The sequence below is a fragment of the Poecilia mexicana genome, unplaced genomic scaffold, assembly GCF_051168715.1.
Source record: "Poecilia mexicana isolate PSO_F unplaced genomic scaffold, ASM5116871v1 scaffold_16, whole genome shotgun sequence".
Lineage (NCBI taxonomy): Eukaryota > Metazoa > Chordata > Actinopteri > Cyprinodontiformes > Poeciliidae > Poecilia > Poecilia mexicana.
The window spans coordinates 14,975,964-14,997,815 of record NW_028263385.1 but is presented as its reverse complement, the minus strand read 5'-3'; the positions used below and the strand labels follow the sequence as shown (position 1 = coordinate 14,997,815).

At 40.5% G+C, this 21,852-nt stretch overlaps 2 protein-coding genes across 3 annotated transcripts; one reads left to right on the top strand and one right to left on the bottom strand.

The window, feature by feature from the left end:
• Positions 1-634: 634 nt before the first annotated feature.
• Positions 635-10,875, top strand: gba1 (glucosylceramidase beta 1). 2 transcript variants are annotated; one of them, XM_014987198.2, is made up of 12 exons: positions 635-746; positions 902-979; positions 1,056-1,247; positions 1,315-1,461; positions 4,510-4,643; positions 4,724-4,896; positions 4,994-5,083; positions 5,176-5,323; positions 6,629-6,853; positions 8,926-9,089; positions 9,165-9,281; positions 9,381-10,875. In XM_014987198.2, the coding sequence occupies exons 2-12, from the start codon at positions 907-909 to the stop codon at positions 9,484-9,486; spliced, it is 1,569 nt and encodes a 522-aa protein (XP_014842684.2). In that variant the 5' UTR covers positions 635-746; positions 902-906; the 3' UTR covers positions 9,487-10,875. The 2 variants fall into 2 exon arrangements, with proteins under 2 accessions (XP_014842684.2, XP_014842683.2); XM_014987197.2 differs by having other exon boundaries at positions 645-773.
• rnf115a (ring finger protein 115a) lies at positions 10,874-21,785 on the bottom strand. The gene is made up of 9 exons (XM_014987199.2): positions 21,652-21,785; positions 16,686-16,744; positions 16,429-16,483; positions 15,992-16,275; positions 14,420-14,488; positions 14,266-14,338; positions 14,101-14,194; positions 12,866-12,981; positions 10,874-11,886 (listed from the first exon to the last, which is right to left on the bottom strand). Exons 1-9 carry the CDS (start codon positions 21,727-21,729, stop codon positions 11,770-11,772), a joined length of 945 nt encoding a protein of 314 aa, XP_014842685.1. The 5' UTR covers positions 21,730-21,785; the 3' UTR covers positions 10,874-11,769.
• Between the last annotated feature and the right edge of the window lie 67 nt (positions 21,786-21,852).

Below are 21,852 nucleotides of genomic sequence, written 5' to 3'. Positions count from 1 at the left end.
CTGATGGCCAGATATTGTTTTTCAAGATGTTCGGCTAGAGAGCAGAGTTCATGATTCCATCAATGAAGTGAAGTCGTCCAGGTCCTGCAGCAGGAAAGCAGTCTCAGACAGACGTGTTTCCCAGACAGGACCTTCTGTTCTGGGAACCCCTTGAAATCCCCCAAAATGAGCAGGACGGTGTCTCAGGCAAGAGGAATGTCTGGATTTCCCTCCCGCACATTTGCACTGCAACAATCTTCGATAAATATTCTCCAGTGGATGGATGAAATGTGGATATTCTATTTATTTGATTCTCATCTATTCACAAATATGCTCTTTTACCAGTATTGTCCGTTTTTATGAACTGTGTTCAATTGTGATTGCTTCTACCTCAGTGCATCTTACTCTGCCCAACCTGCTTTATTTGTTTTGTAGTGTTTTTGCCACTTTCAAAGTATTTTCTCCTCTGATTATACTTTTCCGAAATGGACTGCGTTCAATTTAAGGAACAATGGCAGATACATTTCATTGCTATTCATCAGCTCTGAAAACAACACGTTCTCTGTTTTACTCCCTAAATCCCCGCTTTGACGGTAGAGCGCCCTCTGGCTGTAGGCACCAATTACTGCGACGCTGTTCACGTGATCGCTTTAAAATTCACGTGACCAGAGCCAAACGGTGATCAGAAACTGATCAGGAAGTTCCGTAATGGGACAACAACAGATTGGCGGAGGAGTGTTGTCACCTGAGTTTCACCTTCAGGACAGGTCAGTTTCTTCCAGCTTCTCCTTGAGGTGATTTGATCGTTTATAAATAGATCTGAGCTACAGGACTGTGAGGTGTTTGTTTTTGTTTTTTGAGCTGAGTGAGCTCAAGTTATGTTGCTAAAGTTTCAGATCCTTATTATTGTATTCGCCTCCAGGTAAAATGGTGCTGCTGTTGCCATCAGTTCTTGTCGTAGCTCTTGTTGTCAGCGCGGCAGATGTGACTCTTTGCGCAGGTAACGCCAAAACCAAAAACACAAATATTCCCTCCTATTGTTTTTGTGTGCAGTATTGACGTTTGTCCTCTCATAGGAATCAATAGATGTGTTGCCAGGAACTTCGGCCATGACTCTGTGGTGTGCGAGTGTAATTCCACCTACTGTGACGGTGTTGGCCCGGTCAGCCTGCCACCTCTGGGTCAGTACTCCACCTACCTGAGCAGCATGGCAGGCAGCAGGATGGAGCCAGGCCAGGGTCAAGTCCGGGTCAACAGCACTGGAGCAGGTAAAGAGGATGAGCTCTGGGATGTTGGGACATCATTGCTTTTCCTTAATGAGCTTCCTTCTTCCAGGTCTCAGGCTGACGATTGTTCCCTACCAGAAGTATCAGAGGATCAAGGGGTTCGGAGGAGCCATGACGGACGCAGCGGCTATTAACATACTTTCTCTCTCTGCTGGCGCACAGGAGCAGCTGCTGCGACAGTACTTCTCCAAAGAAGGTAAAGACTATAAACTTTATGAAGATTATAAAGTGGCTGAGTTTATGTGGAATAGCGCAACTTTAAGTCATAAAATGGTTATTCTGGTTAGATGTTTCAAAGCAACTTATAATGTCATAGATGCAAACCAAGCTCGAGGAAGAAAAATCAATGCCTTGCCATGTTGTTTATCATGGAAAAGTTAATATTCTGTTTGTGTAAAAATAAAAGCACAGATTGCCCTGTGAAAAGGAGTTGTTCCTTTCCACTGTGGCCACTCGCTTGTTTTGGAGGAGGGGTGGGTCAGTGTGTGACTTGCATGGTTTTATTAGAGAATGCAATTTGCCTATAATCTGTTTACATGGTGGACTGATTTATTAGTATGAATTGGATCGTCTGCAGCGTCTTGAGAAGACATTAGTTGGGAGCTAGAGTATAAAACTGAACTGTGTTGTTGTTTTAATGTAACAAACAGCAACCAAATCCAACACAGCAAGCGATTGTTTTAGATGAAGCACTACCTGTAAAATATTAAACATAAGAGCCGATGCACTTCATCCTGTAGTGAAAAATGAAAGCCTCATTGTCTTGTTATATTTGACAGCAACAGGAACCAGACTTTCTTGTAATCTTGATTTTCAAACAGTCTTTCAGTATTTTCCTTTGGATTTTTAGTGTTTTTATTCCAGTTTGTGACTGTTTTTTTTTTCTTTTTAACATAAATCAGTGCTGGTGTGTATTTGTGATTAATGTCCTGCTGGGACACCAAACTGTGTCCAATCATCTTTCTCAGTGATGTAAAACGTTTTGCAACACAGGCCAGAATTGTTCATCTGAAAGAATCCAGTGCCGTAACTTAGATTTTTTTTTTTTTTTTTTTTAGAGAAAAGAAATAATAATAATTCTAATACATTCTTAAAGTTTGTAATTTTATACTTATTATGAAATTACAATGAAAGCCAAACACGTGGTCAGTAATTACCAGAGTAGTCAAGTTGAAAAAGGCTGAAAAAGTAGATTTTCTTTTTTTTTGTTTCTTTTATTTGCGATAATTTATTTGCTGTAGATTTTGAATTGCACTCTGGGGCCTCAGAAAATCATCCAAAGAGCCACAGAATGGTCCCCACGCCACATTTTGGACATCCATGTGTTTTTTTTTTAGATTTGAAACAATAGTTGCAACTCTTCCAAACATTTCTGCTACCAATGTGGTCAAACGGCTCCATCTTTGTGCTGTTTGACTATTAAACATCTCCCCAGAAGACATTTGATCTGACAATATTCAAACTTCAGTCAAGTTTTTAGGCGTCGTTCCTGGAGCAGATCAATGAAACACAGCAGCAAAAGTGATCCAAGCCTCTCTTCAAAACTTGGTTTGGAATATAAAATGGGATGTAAAATCATAATGATGTCATGTGGCCACCCAGAAACATCTGGCCACTTTGAAGCCAAGTATATGGAGTGGTACTGAATGTGGACATAAAAGCATAAAACTGTAACACACCACCACATGACATAAACTTGCCCCCATCCAGGATTACATCTTTTCTGCTCCCCCCCTCAAAAAAAAAAAAAAACCAAACATAAAATCTTTATAATGTAGATTTAGTAATTTTGGCAGAAACCTCAATCTGGAGATTTGGTTTCATCGTGCTGCAAATCCTGTTGGGGGTTTTAGCAGATTCAGATCTGATGACCATCCAGGTCACTTTAATTCTTTTACCGCAGCAAGCTGCTCTAAAATGATTTAGAGTTTTGAGATGGTGGTTCAGATTGCTGAGTCTAGGAAAATAAATGAATAACAGGAAAATGCTATTTCTTTTATTTTTTTTTAACTCAGTTTAAATGCGACCTCATTCCCTCCTCGGTTGTTCTCTGGTGACGGCAACGAAAAACAGAAGCAGTGAAAGTGTTCTCTCAATTGTGTCTTTAGAAAAGTCTTAAGATTGCTGCAGACATGATCTGTTTACTATTGTTTTAAAGATTTTTTTTTTTTGTTTTCGGCTGAAGGGAGAAAACAATTTGACCTTCTCCATTAAATTTGTTAGTATTACAAGGCATGCTGTTTCGCTGAGAACCCCACAACTTAATGTGCGTCAATGTTTTTTCCCTCTTTTTATTTTAATATATATATTTTTTTACAAGCCATTCTTTGTAAATGTCAGTGAGGTTTTTATTTGCAAAACACCATAAGATCATCAGCTTTTGCAGAAGTAGCTTATCGCAGCAGCAGCAGCAGGCAGATCTTTATCGTTTCATCTTTGAGAATCGTATCTTATCATGTCACCAGCACAGTACCAGAAAAGAGATTAAAGGACCGCAAAGTACAATGCTCATAATCCTATTGAAGTTTTTATTCACAGTGCAGAGATGAAAGATTTCTAGTAAAGTGAGTCAGGCGTGTCGATGGAACCTTAATTTATTCAAGGAGCCGCGGTGCTGTCACGGTTTGGAGGAGAGCATCATCAGATTCTTCACACCTGCAGATGTTTAAAGCTCTGTGACATCTGCACCAGCTGCGGGGCCCGCTCCAGCGCTCGAGGGCCACCTGGGCAGAATTAGAGCCCACTTTTCAGATAAGACCATGAGCCAGAGTATGTTTTGTAATTTTTTGTAATACTCTAAATTGACTACTTTAGAGCCATCAGTTTATGTGGTTCATTAAATAAAAAGCGCTGAAAATAAATAAATAAATAAATTGTACTAAATTTATTGTGCAAAAAAAAATTGTGCTAAAGTTCAGCCACAAAAAACTGAAATCATGTAGTACTCGATAACTGTGTAATGTATCAAAAAAATATGTATTTTAGTTTAAATGTTATATTCTTTTAAATAAGATTTATTTTTTTTTCTTTTACAACAAATTAAACAGTTGAGCAAAATTAAACCTAGCATATTCTTGTCAAAATATGGTATGAACAACAAACGGCACGTAAGTATTACGTGGCTCTTGAGGGCCCCCTGCTGGTCTGGAGTCCCTCGACGGTGGCTTGGTTAACTTGTGCCTTGGGCCGGCTCTGATTACCGAAGACTCTGGACCGTTTTCGTTTCTCTGTGTTGTTGAACCAGGTATCGGCTATAGCGTTGTGCGTGTCCCCATGGCCAGCTGTGACTTCTCCACTCGCCTGTACACCTACGCTGACACACCCGGGGACTATGACCTGAAGAGCTTCGCTTTGGCCCCTGAGGATGTGAAGATGAAGGTCTCCGTCTTCACACTGAAGCAGAAACGCGTCCATCTCCTGATGTGTCCTCATCAACATCCTCCTCCTCTTTGTTTCAGATCCCTCTGCTGCTGCGTGCCCAGGCCTTGTCCCCTCGCCCGCTTTCCCTGCTGGGCAGCGCCTGGAGCGCCCCCGCCTGGATGAAAACTAATGGTGCGCTCATAGGAAAGGGCTCCCTGAAGGGCCAGCCGGGGGGAAAGGAGCATAAAACATGGGCTCAGTACTACATCAGGTGACTTTTGGGTCTTTTACTTTGAATTATTATCGCACACCAGACAGGCCTGATACTGGAGAGATAAATTCTGATGCGTTTTAACTTTCCCTGGCAGGTTCCTTGAGGAATATGCTAAATATAACCTAACCTTCTGGGCGCTGACGACAGGAAATGAGCCCTCTGCAGGAGAAATGACAAACTACAGGTCCCTGATTTGATTTGGAACAATACGCAGCGTCTTTGTGGCTTAAAAAAAATTGCTAAAAGTCACAATTTAGTGTCTTTGTGTGGCTGCAGTTTCCAGGCTCTGGGCTTCACTCCTGAGGAGCAGAGGGACTGGGTGGCTCTGGACTTGGGCCCGGCCCTGCAGTCCTCAGCACACCCACACACACACATCCTCATACTGGATGACAACCGCCTGCTGCTGCCCCACTGGGCCCGAGTGGTGAGTCCAAGGACAGACGGACAGATAGAGCAGTGGGGAAGGTCGTCGCTGACTTTGTTCAACCCACATGGTGGCAGATGAGATCAGCAAGCACAGTTATATTTTAGGAAACCAGCAGTAGACCAAACATTCAAAAAAAAAAAAAAGGAAAGTAAAAGCAGAATGTAGTGCCATGTAAGGTGAATTCAAAATGAGCAATCTGCAGTTGTAATTAAATTATATGTCCACATGCAAGTCAATGTGTGACATTTACTCTAAAATTTAGTTCATACCAAAAGTCTACATATTCCTGGTGTGTCCCAGGTTTTGCTAAATATTTTTTCCACAGATAATCTGACATATTCAGTACAATTAAACCCAAAAAACATAAAAATTATGAAAGGAGTAGAGAAAGACGGAGAACAAAGTGTGGAAATACACATTTTTTCACATTCTCATTGGCTTTTCTCATACTCTTCCAGACTTTAAATCAAATTCCAGACTTTCTCGGACTGTTTAGAAACTCTGAATGTGTTGCACTACTTTATGCTATGTCTATTTTTTTCCTATGAATTTCTGATTCTTTAAACTGAAACTTTAGGGTAGGAGCATTCAACTGGGGGGCCGCTTCTGGCGTCAGTCCAACCCACCTCATTAACAAAAGGAAAATCTGGAAAAACAATCGTGAAAAAAAGATCTCCAAGATTTCAAGCGACAAAAAAAAAAATGAATTGTGTAACTTTAAGTTGTTTTAAATTAGAAACCAACAAGAAAAATACAAGCAGAATAAACTTCAAAATCTGAAAGAAAGTTTTCTTTCAGAGCCCATCCTGTCATTTGGAAAGTCAGATGTGAGGAGAATACTTTGCTGAATTTGTAGGAATTATGAGTCATTTTTAAAAAAAATTTTTTTACATTAGTAAATCACAACGTTGCTGCAATTTTTGAAATGCAATTAGTTTGAATTTCACATTTGTGTTCTGTTTACTGCATTTATGTTTGACGCAGTGAAACAAGTGATAAATGAAAAGCGGCGCCTGATCTGTTGGCTTTCAGTAAATGTGAGCAATTCATCTGAATAGCAGGGAAAGAAACGTGCGTGAGAACATTAAGTCACTCGTTTCGGTGGAGACTAACGGTAACTAAAAGTCAGTTCAACATCTGGAGACTGTCGAATGAACAGATTTCACTGAATCTCTCGAATTTATGCCACAGTTGTCATCTCAGTAGTGGCATAAATTAGACGGATTCAGTACAGATTATATGATCGGACTAATAAACCTCTAGTTGCAGTAATTATCTTCTGTTTTTTTTTTTGCCCTCCAGGTTCTCAGTGATGTTCATGCAGCACGATACATCCACGGCGTGGCGGTGCACTGGTACCTGGACACTCTCGTCCCTGCAGAGGCGAGCCTGGGAGCCACCCATCAGCTGTTCCCAGAGTACTATCTGTTTGGCACGGAGGCCTGTGCAGGCTGGAGCTCAGTGGACCGCGGGGTGAAGCTGGGCAGCTGGGACCACGCGGAGCAGTACGCACATGACATCCTAGAGGTGAGCTCATCTCGGGGTCGGTGCTTGTTCAGTCAGATCCGCTTGTTGCAGGCGTCAGATTTGACATGCCGCGAGTCGTCTCGGAGAGGCGCGTCTCCCTTCCCCTCCACGCTGCAGTGCAGTGCAGGTTAAATGTTACACTCTGCTGCACACACACACACACACACACACACACACACACACACACACACACACACACACACTACAGAAACTGCCTGCAGGGCTGCAGAGCAAGCTGGAACTGGTGTTCTGTGTCATCTTACTTCACTTTAAACTGGAGTCCTTCCATTCTATTCATTTTGTTCTCATTCAGGTATTAGACGTAGCCTGAGTCAAGAAGAACTTGATCCTGTTCACGCCTCTCTGTCGTTGTCACGTTTTGTCTTGTTACAAGCTAAAACTTTAATGCGCTTTACTGGGATTGTATGGGACGAACGGACAAAAGGTAAAGCGTAAGTGTGTAGTGGAAGGCAAGTGATGGGTGGGTTTTCAAATAATTCTAGAAAGACGAATCTGAAAAGCATTTGCACGTCTACGTACTCGATATCTGCAGCACCAGTTTTTACTGGAGGAACAGTCGGAAGTCCTTTGGGCATTTTTGTACAAAGCTAGAAATGGAAAATTTTTTGCCTGCTCTTCCTTCTATTCAGTCAAACTAGAAGGAGTAAATGTAGTAAACGTCAGTTTTCAAGACTTGCCAAATATTCTCAGTTGAATTTTGGTCTGGACTTTGACTGAACCACTCACCTAGCTTTGGCTCTAACTTATCTGCTATGTCCCTTCGTCTGCTGGATGCCGTTACATTAGATTTTATTTAGAAATGTCAGAGTGAAGAGGGCTACGTACAAAATGCACATCACACTATTACCGTATTTTCCGCACTATAAGGCGCACCGGATTATAAGGCGCACCTTCAATGAATGGCCTATTTTAGGACTTTTTTCATACATTAGGCGCACCGCATTATAAGGCGCATAGAATAGACGCTTCATACTCTATTATTACACATCCACATTAATAAAGAAATGTTCCCCGAGTACTTTATATAGTAGGCTGGCCCAGTCGTTGTTTCACTCACGGTGTTGGTGTTGCGATATTATGCCCAACTGCTTTCTGGGTAACACAGACCAACCGACAAGCTGCCGCTGCAGTCTCTGTCTCTCTTCCCCTGCCCCTCCCCCCCTTTAAATGTATTATCAAACTTTATTAACAAACCAGTGTTCTGACAACTATCCCAGCATGCACCGCGCACTACTTCTTCTACGGGGGAAAAAGAAGTTGGCGGCTGCTTACCGTAGTGGACCAACTACGTAAGCAGCCTACTGCATGTCTGTGTAAACATGACGTCTTTCATTTCGATCTGAGTTAATTAGCGTAGCATTTCTGCCGGATTTTCACAACATATCAGCCACGGCAATGGACAGGGGAACCAACAAGTTCATGTCATCTTTTTTGGACAACATCAAGGTGTTTGAGCCACTGGATGCCTCCGCGTCACAGCTAAAAGCTACCGATAGATGAGGAAAACAGCAGATCCTCACACCCTCAGCATAAATATAGCTGTGGACAAGATCACTGATGCCTATTGTTCTTGCAAGGCTGGGTAAGTCGGCATTCATGGTTTTGATGGTCCACAATGTACATTAGCATATGTTTACTACTGTAGCTTGTGTTTGTGAGACGGTCACGCACGTGGTAGCTGCACTGTGACCTAAAATGGGCATTAGCCAATGAAACGCGGCCCCTGTGGTAAGGTCCGTTGCTGGACCTGTTGTGGCTCAATATTGGTCCATATATAAGGCGCACCGGATTATAAGGCGCACTGTCGGCTTTTGAGGAAATTGAAGGTTTTTAGGTGCGCCTTATAGTGCGGAAAATACGGTACTTGTAAAAACCATTCTTAATTTCAATTATGGCGCATCCCGTACTTTGTGTTGGTCCATCATATTATATTCCAAACTCCTGTGTGTGTTTGTAGTAACAAGACACTGTAAATGGCCAGTTAGCAGAAACACTTCTCACTACTACAGTTTCAGAAGACATGCGATACGAGTGCGTTTCCTCTGTTTCAGGACTTAAATCACTACGTTGTGGGCTGGACTGACTGGAACCTGGCACTGGACCAGACTGGTGGGCCAAACTGGGTGAAGAACTTTGTGGACAGCCCCGTCATAGTGGACGCCAAGCGGGACGTCTTTTACAAACAGCCAACTTTCTACAGCATGGCCCACTTTAGGTGACGTTTTTTGTTTCTCGCATTTTCCCTGTTGATTTTTACAGCGAGATCCTTATGTTTAGTCTTTGTATACAGTGCATTCCTGTGGGAGGGGTCGCAGAGGGTGGGCGTGTCCGCTAGTGCAAAGACACAGCTCGAGTTCTCCGCCTTCGTCAGACCAGACGGCTCTGTGGTTCTCATCGTTCTCAACAGGTACTAATGAAGAAATAGGTTCTAATTAGTGCATTTTAGTGGTAAATACTAACCTGCTTTTTGTGTGTGTGTGTGTGTGTGTGTGTGTGTGTGCTTCAGGTCATCATCAGCCATTCAGTTTGAGGTGTGGGATCCGGCTGTGGGTTACATTCCCTGCACCGCGCCGGCCCATTCGCTGCTCACGGCGGCTTGGAACGCACACTGAGATTTAACACTGACACACTTTAAAGCAGCACTGCGGACACAACATTTATAAATCGCATCAAACTGTTGCGTCTTCATTAGGGTCTGCACCATTTACATGCCGGCACACTCAGCAGCTTAAGAAAGGGGGTCCGCTCTTTATGTCAGCTAATATAACTTAAGAATATGCTGAATCTGTTTGTGACAAAATCTTCAGACATCAAGCACATATGAGTATGGGTACATGTATGTGTATGCAAATGATTTGGTCCACGGTAGTTTTCATTTTTGAGTTATTTCCTAAAGAAATAGGAAAACTGCACTGGAAAAGATGGAATTTCATCACAAATTCATGTCGTCATATTTTCATTTGTTTATTCTCACAATCCTGCTAACTTGAGATGTTGCATCATTATGAGAGGCCGCTACTTACCCGCCCAGCCAGTGTTTACATGTGGAGATTAATTGCTTTTGAAGATTTGATACGGGAGCCACTCGGGGTTTAAAACGGGAGCAGTTTGAGTTCTAGATGTATTGAACTGGGTTTCTTTTTCCAGTCAAGACTTACATCTGATCTCTTTGTCAGTTTTGCTGATAAAGGCTGTGTTTTGTCAAGTGGATCTCATTCAGCACGACTGTTTATCCTTCACCTTGGCTGTTAGGTGAAGCAACCCAGGCAGTGAGGTGATTCGGGACGATCCACATAAAAGGTGTCAGTTTTAAACCCCGGCTAATAGAATATAAGCTTATCTTTAAATTGGACATCAGACTTATAAGCCCTAATAACTATTAATCTACAGATAACTGCAGGCTAGCAAACACAGTTTGTAAAAACTCCAAGATGGGTTCATAAATCAAACGGCAAAGTTTGAACATCAAACAACTTGGATGATTTTGACTTTTCTTGTCATAAATCCTTGCTAAGGCAATTGTCCACTTGAACAGTTCGTAGCCCAAATTCTGAGATGAATATGGATCAGTTACAAGCTGATTCACTGCTATCATCAGCAAATATGCTCATTTGCTTTGCACTACGAATGTGAAGGTATTCAGCATCAATAATGTCCCCACTGGCTTTCCCTACATTTCCCCAGTCGGCTGGAAAAGGAGCAGACCCCATGTCGGTTTTATTATGAACACATTTCTGTTTCGCACAATTACTAGTTATTTAAATAACTCCAAGGAACCTCAGCACATTTTTAATCGAGTTTGTGAAGCTATTTTTTTTTCACCATTTTTTAAAAAATAAGCAACATGCAATAAATGAAAGTGATTTTTTCACAAGCCTCATCGTGCTACTAATGATCTTTCTGATCAACAAAGCTCATAAATGCCTTGTTTTAGTTTTATTGTGTGTAAAGCGCAGTGTTCAAAAATGTTTCTCAATATTAAACGCACTTTAAGCAAGCAACATTTTTTGTCAATTTATTGATACATAAACATTTTATATTTATAATATACACTTTTCATACACCATGTATTTCACATTTGGGTTGCCATTCTCAATGTCTTCTTTTTCTTTGCAAACCTTAAGTAGGACTAAAATTATTTACATCAAAATAAGTGATAAAAATGTGAATCAAAAGAAGACTGCCATAAACAGAGGACTAAAATGAGAGAGGGATGCCATTTGTATTTAATATATACACCAGGAGGAGTTTATGACATCTCACGCAGGAGATACGGGGGCGAAACACTGAAAAATGTCATTTCATGTACAGTTTCAGACAGAGAGGAGTTGGGAGGGCTTAAAAAAAATGCTTCCTCTTATCTGAAGTTACAGCTTCTACTTGTGGCTCTTTTACCCAGATTCCTATTCAATTTAAAAACATCAACATTTTCCTGATAATCACTGTAAAATAACTGAGCAGAGTTGCTGTTACGAATATTCCTCGTGCCTTCACAGGGGCTCAGCCTCAGGATTCTGTGTCTTTGAAACGGTAAAGAAATAAAGTCTTTTTCCCTCCGCCAGAGAATTTCAGCAACGCGCCGAGAGAAAAACGTGGCGAAGTTTTGCTCGAGAAGAGGAAACGGAAAAAGAACGGGGCGAGATGAGGGTCAATCTAGGCTGCTCTATCCCGACAAATAAAAACAGATTCAGCAAACCACAACAAATTAAGACGTCTTTAAGAGGATACATGATTGAAGAAGAAGGCATTAAAAATAGAAAATAAATATACAAAGTGGCTGAAAATATGATGACAGGAACAGAGAGAAAATAGGGAAAATGAGAAGCGTTTTCTTTCTTTTTCTTTTTTCCTGGATGTATGTGACGGATAGCTGAGGATGAGACAGCTGCGGTGTCTCAAAAAGACCATCTCTCCTGTGTGCGGGGGTCCGTGGAGAGCGAGGGGGACTCTGCGGGCTGGCTGCTGCTGTCTTCTCCGTTCAAACTCATCCGACACACTGGACACGTGTCGTGCTGCAGAACCACGGGAAAAGCAGGCAGACATCAGATCGCTGCAGTTTGGCCAAAATTTGGTGTTACTACTGTCAAGCTAAACCAGTGCAGCATGTTCCCACCTACACATTAATTCAACTTACAAATTGAGCTTTAATCAAATCAAACTAATTTCAGTGGATGTCAATGGAGATTAGTACATGACTGTCTTTCAATTAGAAATATCAAGCCAGCCGCTTTAACTTTTTCTGATTTCGTCATGTTAAACCTCCAACTTTAATGGGTTTTAACACGTATATGTAAAGCAGGAGGACAATGCTAAAAATCCCATAAGTATGAATTCATTGTCTCTGGAGTGAACATTTTATAGGAACCACTTTCTGTCTCACATTGCATATCTAGAGGGATGTTTTAATCTTTTCGCAAATTAGCTCTAGCTCAGCGAGACTGGATAGAGAACGTCTCTGAACAGCATTTTATCTGCCGAGAATCTGCTGAAACCCAGATTCTCAGCAGTATTCAGATCTGGACTTTGACTGGGCCATTCCACGACTATATTTCCTCGTGGGGGTGATGTGTTCAGCTTAAGTTTTCTCTCTCATTCGACCAGAACGCCTTCCTCCACAGTTTTCCTCCACTGTAAAATCAGTTTCCCGCAAATTGATTTCCAGTTTGTGGAAACTTAGAACTTATAAATGCACTAATATCTGATTACGTGCTCACTTGTTTCTTTCCAGTGCATAAAATCCCAATGAAATTGGCAAAATATGAAAAGCTTAAAGGGTTAAGAATGGTCTTTAAAAGTACTGTACAATTGCAAACCTAATCATTCCTTTCTCATACTGATCTAGCACATGGAAATTGGTTGTGATTATATATGTTTTTTTTTTTTTGCTCTATCCTGGAAAGCTAGTTTGAATGTGGTTTTACATCTGGATTTTTTTTTTACCCCAAGAACAGCAAATGAATCATATGCTTGCTGTTCTGTATGGTGACTCACCATTTCCAGCCATGGTACTATACAGTCTGAGTGAAAGAAGTGGTTACAGGGTAGCTGTCTGACTGGTTCTCCCACTGCAAAGTCCTCTTTGCACACTGGGCATTCCATACAGCAATCTGCAGGAGAGAAGAGGAAAACATGCTTCAGTTTTCACTGATAGAATAAAAAAAAAAACACTTTTCTTTTTTTGTTGTTTATTTATGAGCTTCATATTCTTTATTTACAATTCAAAGATAGGGAGTTAGTGCAAGTTAAACTCTAAAAAGACAAAGTTACAAAGAGTACCCTGCAATTAGTTAATGGGATAAACTGTTAATCTCTTTTAGGTTAATGAATATTTTACCCTAAACAGAGTTTTGGATGTTTTTATTAGCCATAGTCTTTCTGTTTAACTTAGTCTTTCTTTTCCAGTTAATCCCACAATTAACTGGATTTTTCAATCTATTGTTGACCCATTTTGAAATTTAAATGCAATAATATACACAGATTTTGAGCCATAGAATATATTTGTACTGTTGTGAGACTTTAAATACAATAAATATTACATTTGCCTGTGTGGGTGTGCTGTGGTGGCGCAGGGATTAAGCACAACCCACATATGGGGGGCTTAGTCCTCGACGCAGCTGTCGCAGGTTCGATTCCCGGCCTTGGCGACCTTTGCTGCAAATCTTCCTCCTTCTCTCATTACCCTCTTTCCTGTCAATTAACTATCAAATAAAGGCCACTAGAGCCAAAAAAATCTTAAAATAAAAAATTTGCCCGTGTTAAATGTCAAAAATCAGCTGAAGTCCTCAATTTAAGATGCAGTTTACTTCACTTTCATTTGAAATACCTGTCCAAACCTAAAGCACTCCTAAGAATACATGATTTTTTCCCCCCAAAAAATATAAGACTGTAGAAAGCTGACCAGAGTCGTTTCATTCTGATTCTAAAAGATACATATAAACAAATACTAATTAAATATATATTTTCTCAATAAAAGAAAAAAAAGTCATAGTAATGCATTAAAGTGACTCGGTGTATGTGAACAGCACTAAAACATATAGAGTCTCTAGATTTAATCACTAGTTTAAAAACTTAGCAGCCATGACCCAAAAAATATAAAAAAACAAATGTAAACAGCCCTAATAAAGTAGCCGCTGTCCATGGAAAGGGATGAAACTGACAACTCAAACACAGCTATGGTCAACTTTAAGGACAAAGTCAGAAACTAAAAGGTGGGAAATATGACAGACCTGCTTGTTCCTGAGTTATACTGACAGTCGGGAGGGAAGAAATCTTCTCTTTCTCCGCTGGAGGAGGGCCTGTGTTCTCCAGTTGACCTAGTAACTAACCACACACACAAACAGGTAAACTCGAGGGTAAAAACAGGTGAAAGTGAGGAAAGAAAATGAGTTCACCTGCGTTATGACAGCGTCTAACCCTCCCTGCCCCCAGGCGTAATCGCCTGGGTTAGAGTGCAGCATCCCCGTCCTGTAAGAGGAGCAGCCAAGCTGGAGATGAACAGTTTCAGAAAAGCAACGCTGAGGCTCCGGCGAAGCCGCTTAGATTTACCATGACAGAGGAGGTGAGCCGGGAACTCCAGAGTTGGCAAAGAGTCCAGCTAGAAACTGCTGTACAATCCTGTAAGAAAAAAAACACACCACAGCAACTAAAGTTAGAACCAAATGCAAGACTCATTATAGCTGGAAGTCAATTAATAGATTTTCCTTTTAAATTAAAGTACATGTCAGAAATTGCATTAATATTTCTGGAAACCAAACAAAGACTTTCTTTGGACTTTGGCTGCTTTTTCACTCATTCGTACATTAATGCTCAAGCAGTCTTAGAGAAATTCTCTGACCTATGAATGACTCAGACATGGGATGCGCAATTTATTGCAAATTTATCCATCATTGCAATATCACTATACACAATATGCATATTATGAAGAACTGCCTAAAGTGTAATAAGCAGTTTAAAGCAGTTCAATAAGCAGGTTTAAGAAGATAAAATTATTATGAAACTAAAACTTGTTTGAGTAACAAAAACAGCGGATGTCGTCTGGAAGTAGCTTTTACAATAAAACCTAAACAATGTTTAGTTGCTTATTTATTGCAAGTCATATTGTTACTGCAACATCTGTTAACATTGTTGGAGGTTTGCCTAACATCCCTGATAGGAATGACTGTCTGGAGATTTTTTGACAAATGTGTCTGAATTATGTAAAAGAAAATAAGATATCAGATAAGAGGAGGGATCTGCGGTTCCCTCCTCTTATCTTATCTGCGGTTCAAGAAACATTTAAACATCGTCACTAAAACTGCTGAGCAAAGCAGACACTCCAGAAAGCTTTTTTCTGGAGCGTTCTGGAGGTTTTTTCTTTGTACGTTCTCTTCATTTACTCCAATCTTCTCAATATATTTTGTGCCTTGTTATTTTACATGTGTAAAGAAATCACCCTCCATGATCAATGAAGCATATATTTTGAGTACTGCCGACAGATATTGAGTAAAAGGGCAATTTTCTGCAACTCTGATAAGAAGCATCGTTTCCATGACTGTCTCCTAAAAGGATGAACTCGTCTACGGAAAGCGCAACGTAGCAAAGAATCCATTTTAAATCGTATATTCAAGAACTTTGCTATGAGAAGACAAAGACACGATCGGCTCCAGTTATACTGCTAAATTCAGATTTTTGGTTTCTTTAGTTGAGCAAAATAAGCAGGAAAAATCAATTTAAAAAATATAAATGATTGTATGAGGATCAAGATCAGAGTCTTTGGAGACAAACCAACCAAAACATGTTTCATTTTTATTTTTGGTTAATTTCATTTGATCGGTTGATTTCTGGCCTTGTGCAGCAAGTTATGTGTGATCTGGGAATCTGCATGTGGCTTTTTGCTGTGAAAGTCATCTCGTATTTAGCCACTGCACACACAGCACAGAGAACTGCAGGGCTGCCCCTGAAACATCCGACAAGTTGCAGCAAATCATTCTGTACGTCAGCCGTGAGCGACTCCAGCGACCGCACTGCAGCTGCAACATGTCTCGACCGCCGCCGTTTGTTGGAAACGAGGCTTATAAGAGCAAAACTAACGGGAGGCACGGAGGGAGACGACTGAGCCGGGCGGTAGAAACTACTTACCCCTCAACCGCTGGTGAGCGATCTGGCCTGCTGCTGCCTCTGGACCTGTATCTCCTCTGGCTGCCTAAACGAGGCGGACGCCCTTGCCCCCAGGAGTCCCCGGATCCCAGCAGACCCCCCATGGATCCTCCCAGACCTGTGGGGACAGATCCCCCGATCGATCCGCCTCCCAACCCTCCCAGATCACCGAAGCCCGTCAAGCGGCCTCCAGGGAGCCGGTGCTCGGAGTCGGGACTGTCTCTGTCTGTTGTAAATGGCCGCTCCAGTAACAAAAGGTGCCATAGCTACAAAGATGTCAACAACAGGGAAGAGTTAGTATGAGAAATTGCACGCAGAAAACAATAAGGAATAAGGGTCAAAAGAAGAGAAGACGACAAACTGAAACATCATGAATGTTAGTTTGTGTTCCTTCAACGACCCTCCCAAAAAACCCGTACCTCTGCAAATTGTGTGGCTGTGTCATCTAGCCCATTAGCGCCGCCCTCTAGGAGACTGAGGGAAGCAGCGCACAAGGGGACAAAAGACACACTATTATGAACATACACCGAACCCCTCATTTATGAACAATTTTAAGAGACTAACAAGACTACACAACGAGCAGCTTAAACAGAACTTCAGCCTAAAGTCTGAACACTTCGACATCAACACGGTTACTTATACGGACAATTAAAGCAGCGGCAGAAAAGCCTCATACCTGGAGTCCTCTGTTACTTCCTCTATGAAACCCGAATCACATCTTGGACAAATGTATTCCTGGAAGGAAGCAAAACAAAGGCCGAGTCAGACATTTTCATACAGTTCACCAGGAACTGAAGATGTTTGTTTAGGCCACGGATGGCCAAGTCCAGTCCAGAAAACTTTAGATGCATTTCTTCTCCAACGCAGCTTAATCACATTAATGGGTCGTTATTGTGGCTCTGCGGAGCTGATGAGGGAATTCAGTCAATTTAACTCAGGTGTGTTGGAGAGAAGACGCATCTAAAAGTCGCGGGATTGTGAATCTCGAGAACTGGGCTCGAGTAATCCAGGTTTAGGTGTTATGATTAGGGCTGTTGTAAACGAATATTTTAGTAATCGAGTAATCTATCGATTATTCTTACGATTAATCGAGTAATCGGATAAAAAAAAATTATAAAATGAAATATTGGTAAATCTGGCATAATACCGGTGTTACTATCAGGTATCAATATCAGTCCAATTTTTCATATTTGAGCATCCCTAACAGTTGCTTTTTTGTAGTTTAGAAAACTAACCTGTAACAATAATAGCTCACTTTCTAAGTTAACCAGAAGAAAAGTTATAGAAAAATCTGAAATTATATTGAATTTAATAACAAAGAGGCAGGCTCACAAATATGCTTATAAAAAATGTCTACAATCCAGCTTTTAGTTTATGTATTCATCTTCAGTGAGTTTAATAGATTAATTAAACTCACCTTGCCACCTAACCTGTCACGCTTTGGGTTTGAAAATACGGGAAATGCCGCCTGGAGTGGGAGGAGAGGGCGAATGAACGAACGTAAGATGGGATGGAGGGGAGGAAATAGACCAGCGGACTGACGAACTGTTAGACCGGGGGACGAACACGGGGGGAAGCAATACGGGATATTTACGACACCTTCACTGGTCACACTCAGAAACTCATCTACCAGCCATGTACGATGCGCTCCGCCACCCGTTTCTTCAGACCGGGATATGAAATTTATTGTGCGGTTCGTCGGTAAAACTACATTTACACGGTAAGCATCAGCTACTCAGCCGCCCGCCCTGTTCAGTCTATCCGCTCACCTCAGCGCTCTTCCCGCCGTTCGCTTTCAACCAGCAGCCCCGGAGGAGAAATGCTGCCTTACTCCAGGCATTCCCCAGTCATTTTAAGGTCGGGCATTATCATCAATCAATAAAATCCCCACGGGCCAATCTTGAAGATTGGACTTTATGCTGCTGAGACTTAGCTTTTGTCAACAACTCAGAGGCGGAAGTGAGAGCTCCGCGGCCGGAACACGGTGCGCTAACTAATAAAACATCAATTAACGAAGCTTCGAGGCAGGTAAATTTTCCTCGAGGAATTTTAGTAATCGAGGTACTCGAATCATTCGAGGAATCGTTTCAGCCCTAGTTATGATTGGGCTAAACGAGTGAAATAGATGTTACAAAGTAGGACAAAAAAGAGGAATAAGTAAGGAGGCATTGTTTTAGACCAAAGAAGATGGAACCAATAAACATTTGTTATTCTTACACTAGTGACATTCACTGGGTTCAGGAAAAATGTGTGGCTGCGTATTTCAAAGTGAATTCATATTTAATTCAAAAAGATTTAAACTAAATTTGAGAGAGAAAAATGACTATGGGATACAGGGAAAAAAAATGATACACTTGTCTTTTTTATTTTGCAAAGTTGTGTCTTGGACAACTGACATTTAATACCTAAAACCTCCAGAGCACTCAGTACCAGACTACTTAGCTAGCCTCCAAATTTGTACTTTAATTTGAAAGTAAATCGACATCACTCAGGTAACATGCATGCTATTTATATAAAATTGACTTAACAGAGCCAAAGGCAAAGCAGGAAAATAAAAGACGTGTGAGAACGCAGATCAGCACTGAGCAAAATGATCCTCATATTAAAAAAGCCTTTAAAATCTGTTGTTTCCAAATTCAGATTTTATATTTTAAATTACATATTTTACAAAATAAACATATTCTTTCAACTGGAAGGTCAATGTGGAACAGCTCAAAACTTAAAAATAAAATAAAATGTACTGACATTTAATGAGACTAATTTATTAATGTGTAAATCCCAATCAGCCAATCATTTTTAGAAGAAAATAAAAAGTAAAAGACTCGTATTTCATAGGTAGCAAATTAAAAACTTCACTACCTGGATCCACACATATGACTACAAAGTCTTAGATAATTTGGCTTGTAAATGTTTTCTTTCTGGCTCCACTTAAGTGAGCTGACAAAACGTAGAGAAGCAAGCAAATAAACTTTGCTTTAAATGTATGTTATTCTCAATGTTTCATGTCGTAATCTAATATCTTTGTATCATACACCTCTATAAACACAGCAAGAAAACCAAAAGTAAAAAGACACCAGTTCCATTTTTTGAGATGTTATCTGAAACCACTTTACAGATTCCAGAGTAAAAACATCTCAACGTATTTTTACTTGATGATTAAATTAACAACAGGACATTGGCAGATGATATCAGACCCCCCCCTTTTTTTTTTTTTCTTTGAATGACAGCCAGTGTTTTCTGAATGCAACCCAGGAGGTAGAGCTGGTCTGGCCGACCACGCCTTGAGTGTTAGTGAGACAGAATGAGGAAAACACCACCGTCGCTCAGATGTTCTTTTCCTAATGAAAGCCAGGGCCTTCCAGCCATGAAAACAGGGCTGAGCGGAGATTCAGAACACGCAGACAACGAGGAGGTGATCAGATTAATGCCGCCCGCATAAGAAACTCTATTTAAAGGTGTTCAGCTCATGACGGACTTTTATTTGGGAAAAAAATGATATAAATTTCTCCATACATGCATGACATTATTCCAGGAGTTACATGTCATTAGTCTGATTTGGCAAACATTAGGATCTGAAAGTGCACAATTAGCAAAACCAGACTGGGCCAGTCGTGTGTCACTCGCCCAGTTTATCCTTTCTGTTTTATACATGCGCACATGATCCTGGATGAATGAAAAACGATACCTGGGAAGTACCGAGGTAGTGTGCTGCGATACTTGGGTGTTGTAGTCATCCGGCTGACTGACATGTTATAAGCACTTAGTAACCTTTAAAGTAGCAAACCTATTTTGAGTGAGTAACGGGTAGAAAGATGAAGAACATGCAATAGATAGATTCAAATGAAGCTCAGCATGTAAACCTCTAATTAGAAGTGTTGCAAGTAAACACAATACAAATGTGATTTTATGAAACAATGATTAGCTTACCTGACTTATTATAGTCAAGTATTAGCTTATCCTTGACTGTAACGCTTATGCAACAAATGCCACAATTTTTTATAAGCTTCACTTTGTTATAACTTATAGAAAAAATTAGTAATAAATAAATAAATAAATAAATAAACAGGGTAAGAAAAACAATTTCAACTACAGTTGGTGAGACAATCAGGTGAGTGTTGCCCTGAGATGAAATGTTGTGTATCAACATGAGAAAGAAAGGGCAATAAAAAAATAAATATATCTGATTTCACCCTGCAGTTTTCATTCATGTCAATGGGAACTGAATTTAAATTAAAAAAAACAAAAAAAAACAAAAAAAAAAAGGTTGACAACTGAAAATTATCTAGAGATGCACCAAAAAACAAGGACTTAAAAATATGACTGAAAAGCCGAGGTGCAACATCCGGTCATTTCATGGTGGGAGCGATTACTGATGCAGGAAGACTCAAAGTTGGCGATTTTAATCAAGTCTGATGAAAATCAAAAGTGCAAGCAGCTGCTTAAAAAGAAAACTACTTTGTACATAGGTGTGTGAGCTACTCGTTCAGGATGCTTCAACAGGGAGCTTCAACATCAGCTAACAGGAAGGCTTAACATTACAGCAAAGCTGCTCTGTTGGATGTTTTTGCACTTTAAACCTCTGGCTATCATGGAATATGTGAGATCTGGAAATGTTGGCAGCATTTTGAAATTCTCTGAGATAAGGCAGGAGTTTAAATATCTCAAGAAGACACTGGGGGAAACTTGGTATTTACAGAGATGCTGCTTGTAATAAAACATATGAAAACTATTAGTCTTGATAATATAACTAATGACAACTCAGGGAAGCGAGGACAGAGACAAATATTGAACGGTCTTATTCTACCATATTATTTTATAGTTCTCAAAGACTATATGGAAATATGGAACAGAGGCAAGTGTGACCACGTTTCTTAAATTAACTTTTAAATTCATAAATGTATTTAATGGAATACAAAGTTGTCTCCAAAAGCCCCATTAATGGTCATATAAGACTAATCAAAGATCTTACAGATATCATTCGGCTACAATAGAAGCTCCTTCAGTACTTGTTAAAGCTTGGATTTACTCCAAGTCTTTCAAAAATACATGAGCGGAAATAAAATATATATTCTACATATCGTAATGTTGACCGTAAATAGCTCACTTATGGTCAGTTCACTCCTACTTTTGATAACAAAACTGAAACTAAACACTTTTAAGTGTACACTGGAAAATTCCCCAACTTGTCCTGTCAATAATACTTTTTTTTTTTAAATCAGAAACAATAACTGTCGACTTTCTGTTAGCTAATTTTAAATAAGTTGTCTTTGATCAATTAGTTAACAGCTTTCTCTCGGTTGTTGCTGTTGACTGGTAGAAATATCGCGAAGAACATATCTGAAGTATCTTAAGCAAATCTTTTAAGCAGAGAGTTTTGGCATAACCATGTTAGACGTTTAAACCTTTCAAAAGTAGACAGTGTTTGCTTTTAAAGTCTGTTTCTTTACTAAAATAAAACCTTTACAGGAGTTTATTTCGCGAGTTTACAACAACAACAAACGGGGCTAACAAGCGCTACCAGGCTAGCAGGGTTTAGCTTTAGCAAGCAGGCGAGAGAATCAGACATTCTCCGGCAGGCAGCGCTGTCAGCCCCAGTACTCCACAAAATAACACGGCACATAAACTAAAGTCATCTGACCTACCGGGAGTTTGGGGTTTACCTCTCCCTTACAACAGTGACAGAAAAACCGATGCGGGGGAACAGCCGCAGCCTCCGCCATCTTCCCCAAAGAAGCACAAACACTGACGTCGGTCCTCCGCCAACCGAAGACAGCTGTCGGCCGTGTATGGAAGGTGGTTGTAGCATATAATCAAATCACATTCTCCTACACTCTGTAGACTAC

Bases quoted from the DNA above. Each gene is read 5' to 3' on its own strand.
- rnf115a (XM_014987199.2), bottom strand. From the start codon at position 21,729: ATGGCGGAGGCTGCGGCTGTTCCCCCGCATCGGTTTTTCTGTCACTGT. The intron at 16,745-21,651 runs GTAGGTCAGATG...GCTTCCTTCCAG, and splicing joins AGGTAAACCCCAAACTCCCG to GAATACATTTGTCCAAGATG. The intron at 14,339-14,419 runs GTAAATCTAAGC...CTCCTCTTACAG, and splicing joins GGCTCACCTCCTCTGTCATG to GACGGGGATGCTGCACTCTA.
- gba1 (XM_014987198.2), top strand. From the start codon at position 907: ATGGTGCTGCTGTTGCCATCAGTTCTTGTCGTAGCTCTTGTTGTCAGC. The intron at 4,644-4,723 runs GTCTCCGTCTTC...TCTTTGTTTCAG, and splicing joins CTGAGGATGTGAAGATGAAG to ATCCCTCTGCTGCTGCGTGC. The intron at 5,324-6,628 runs GTGAGTCCAAGG...TTTGCCCTCCAG, and splicing joins TGCCCCACTGGGCCCGAGTG to GTTCTCAGTGATGTTCATGC.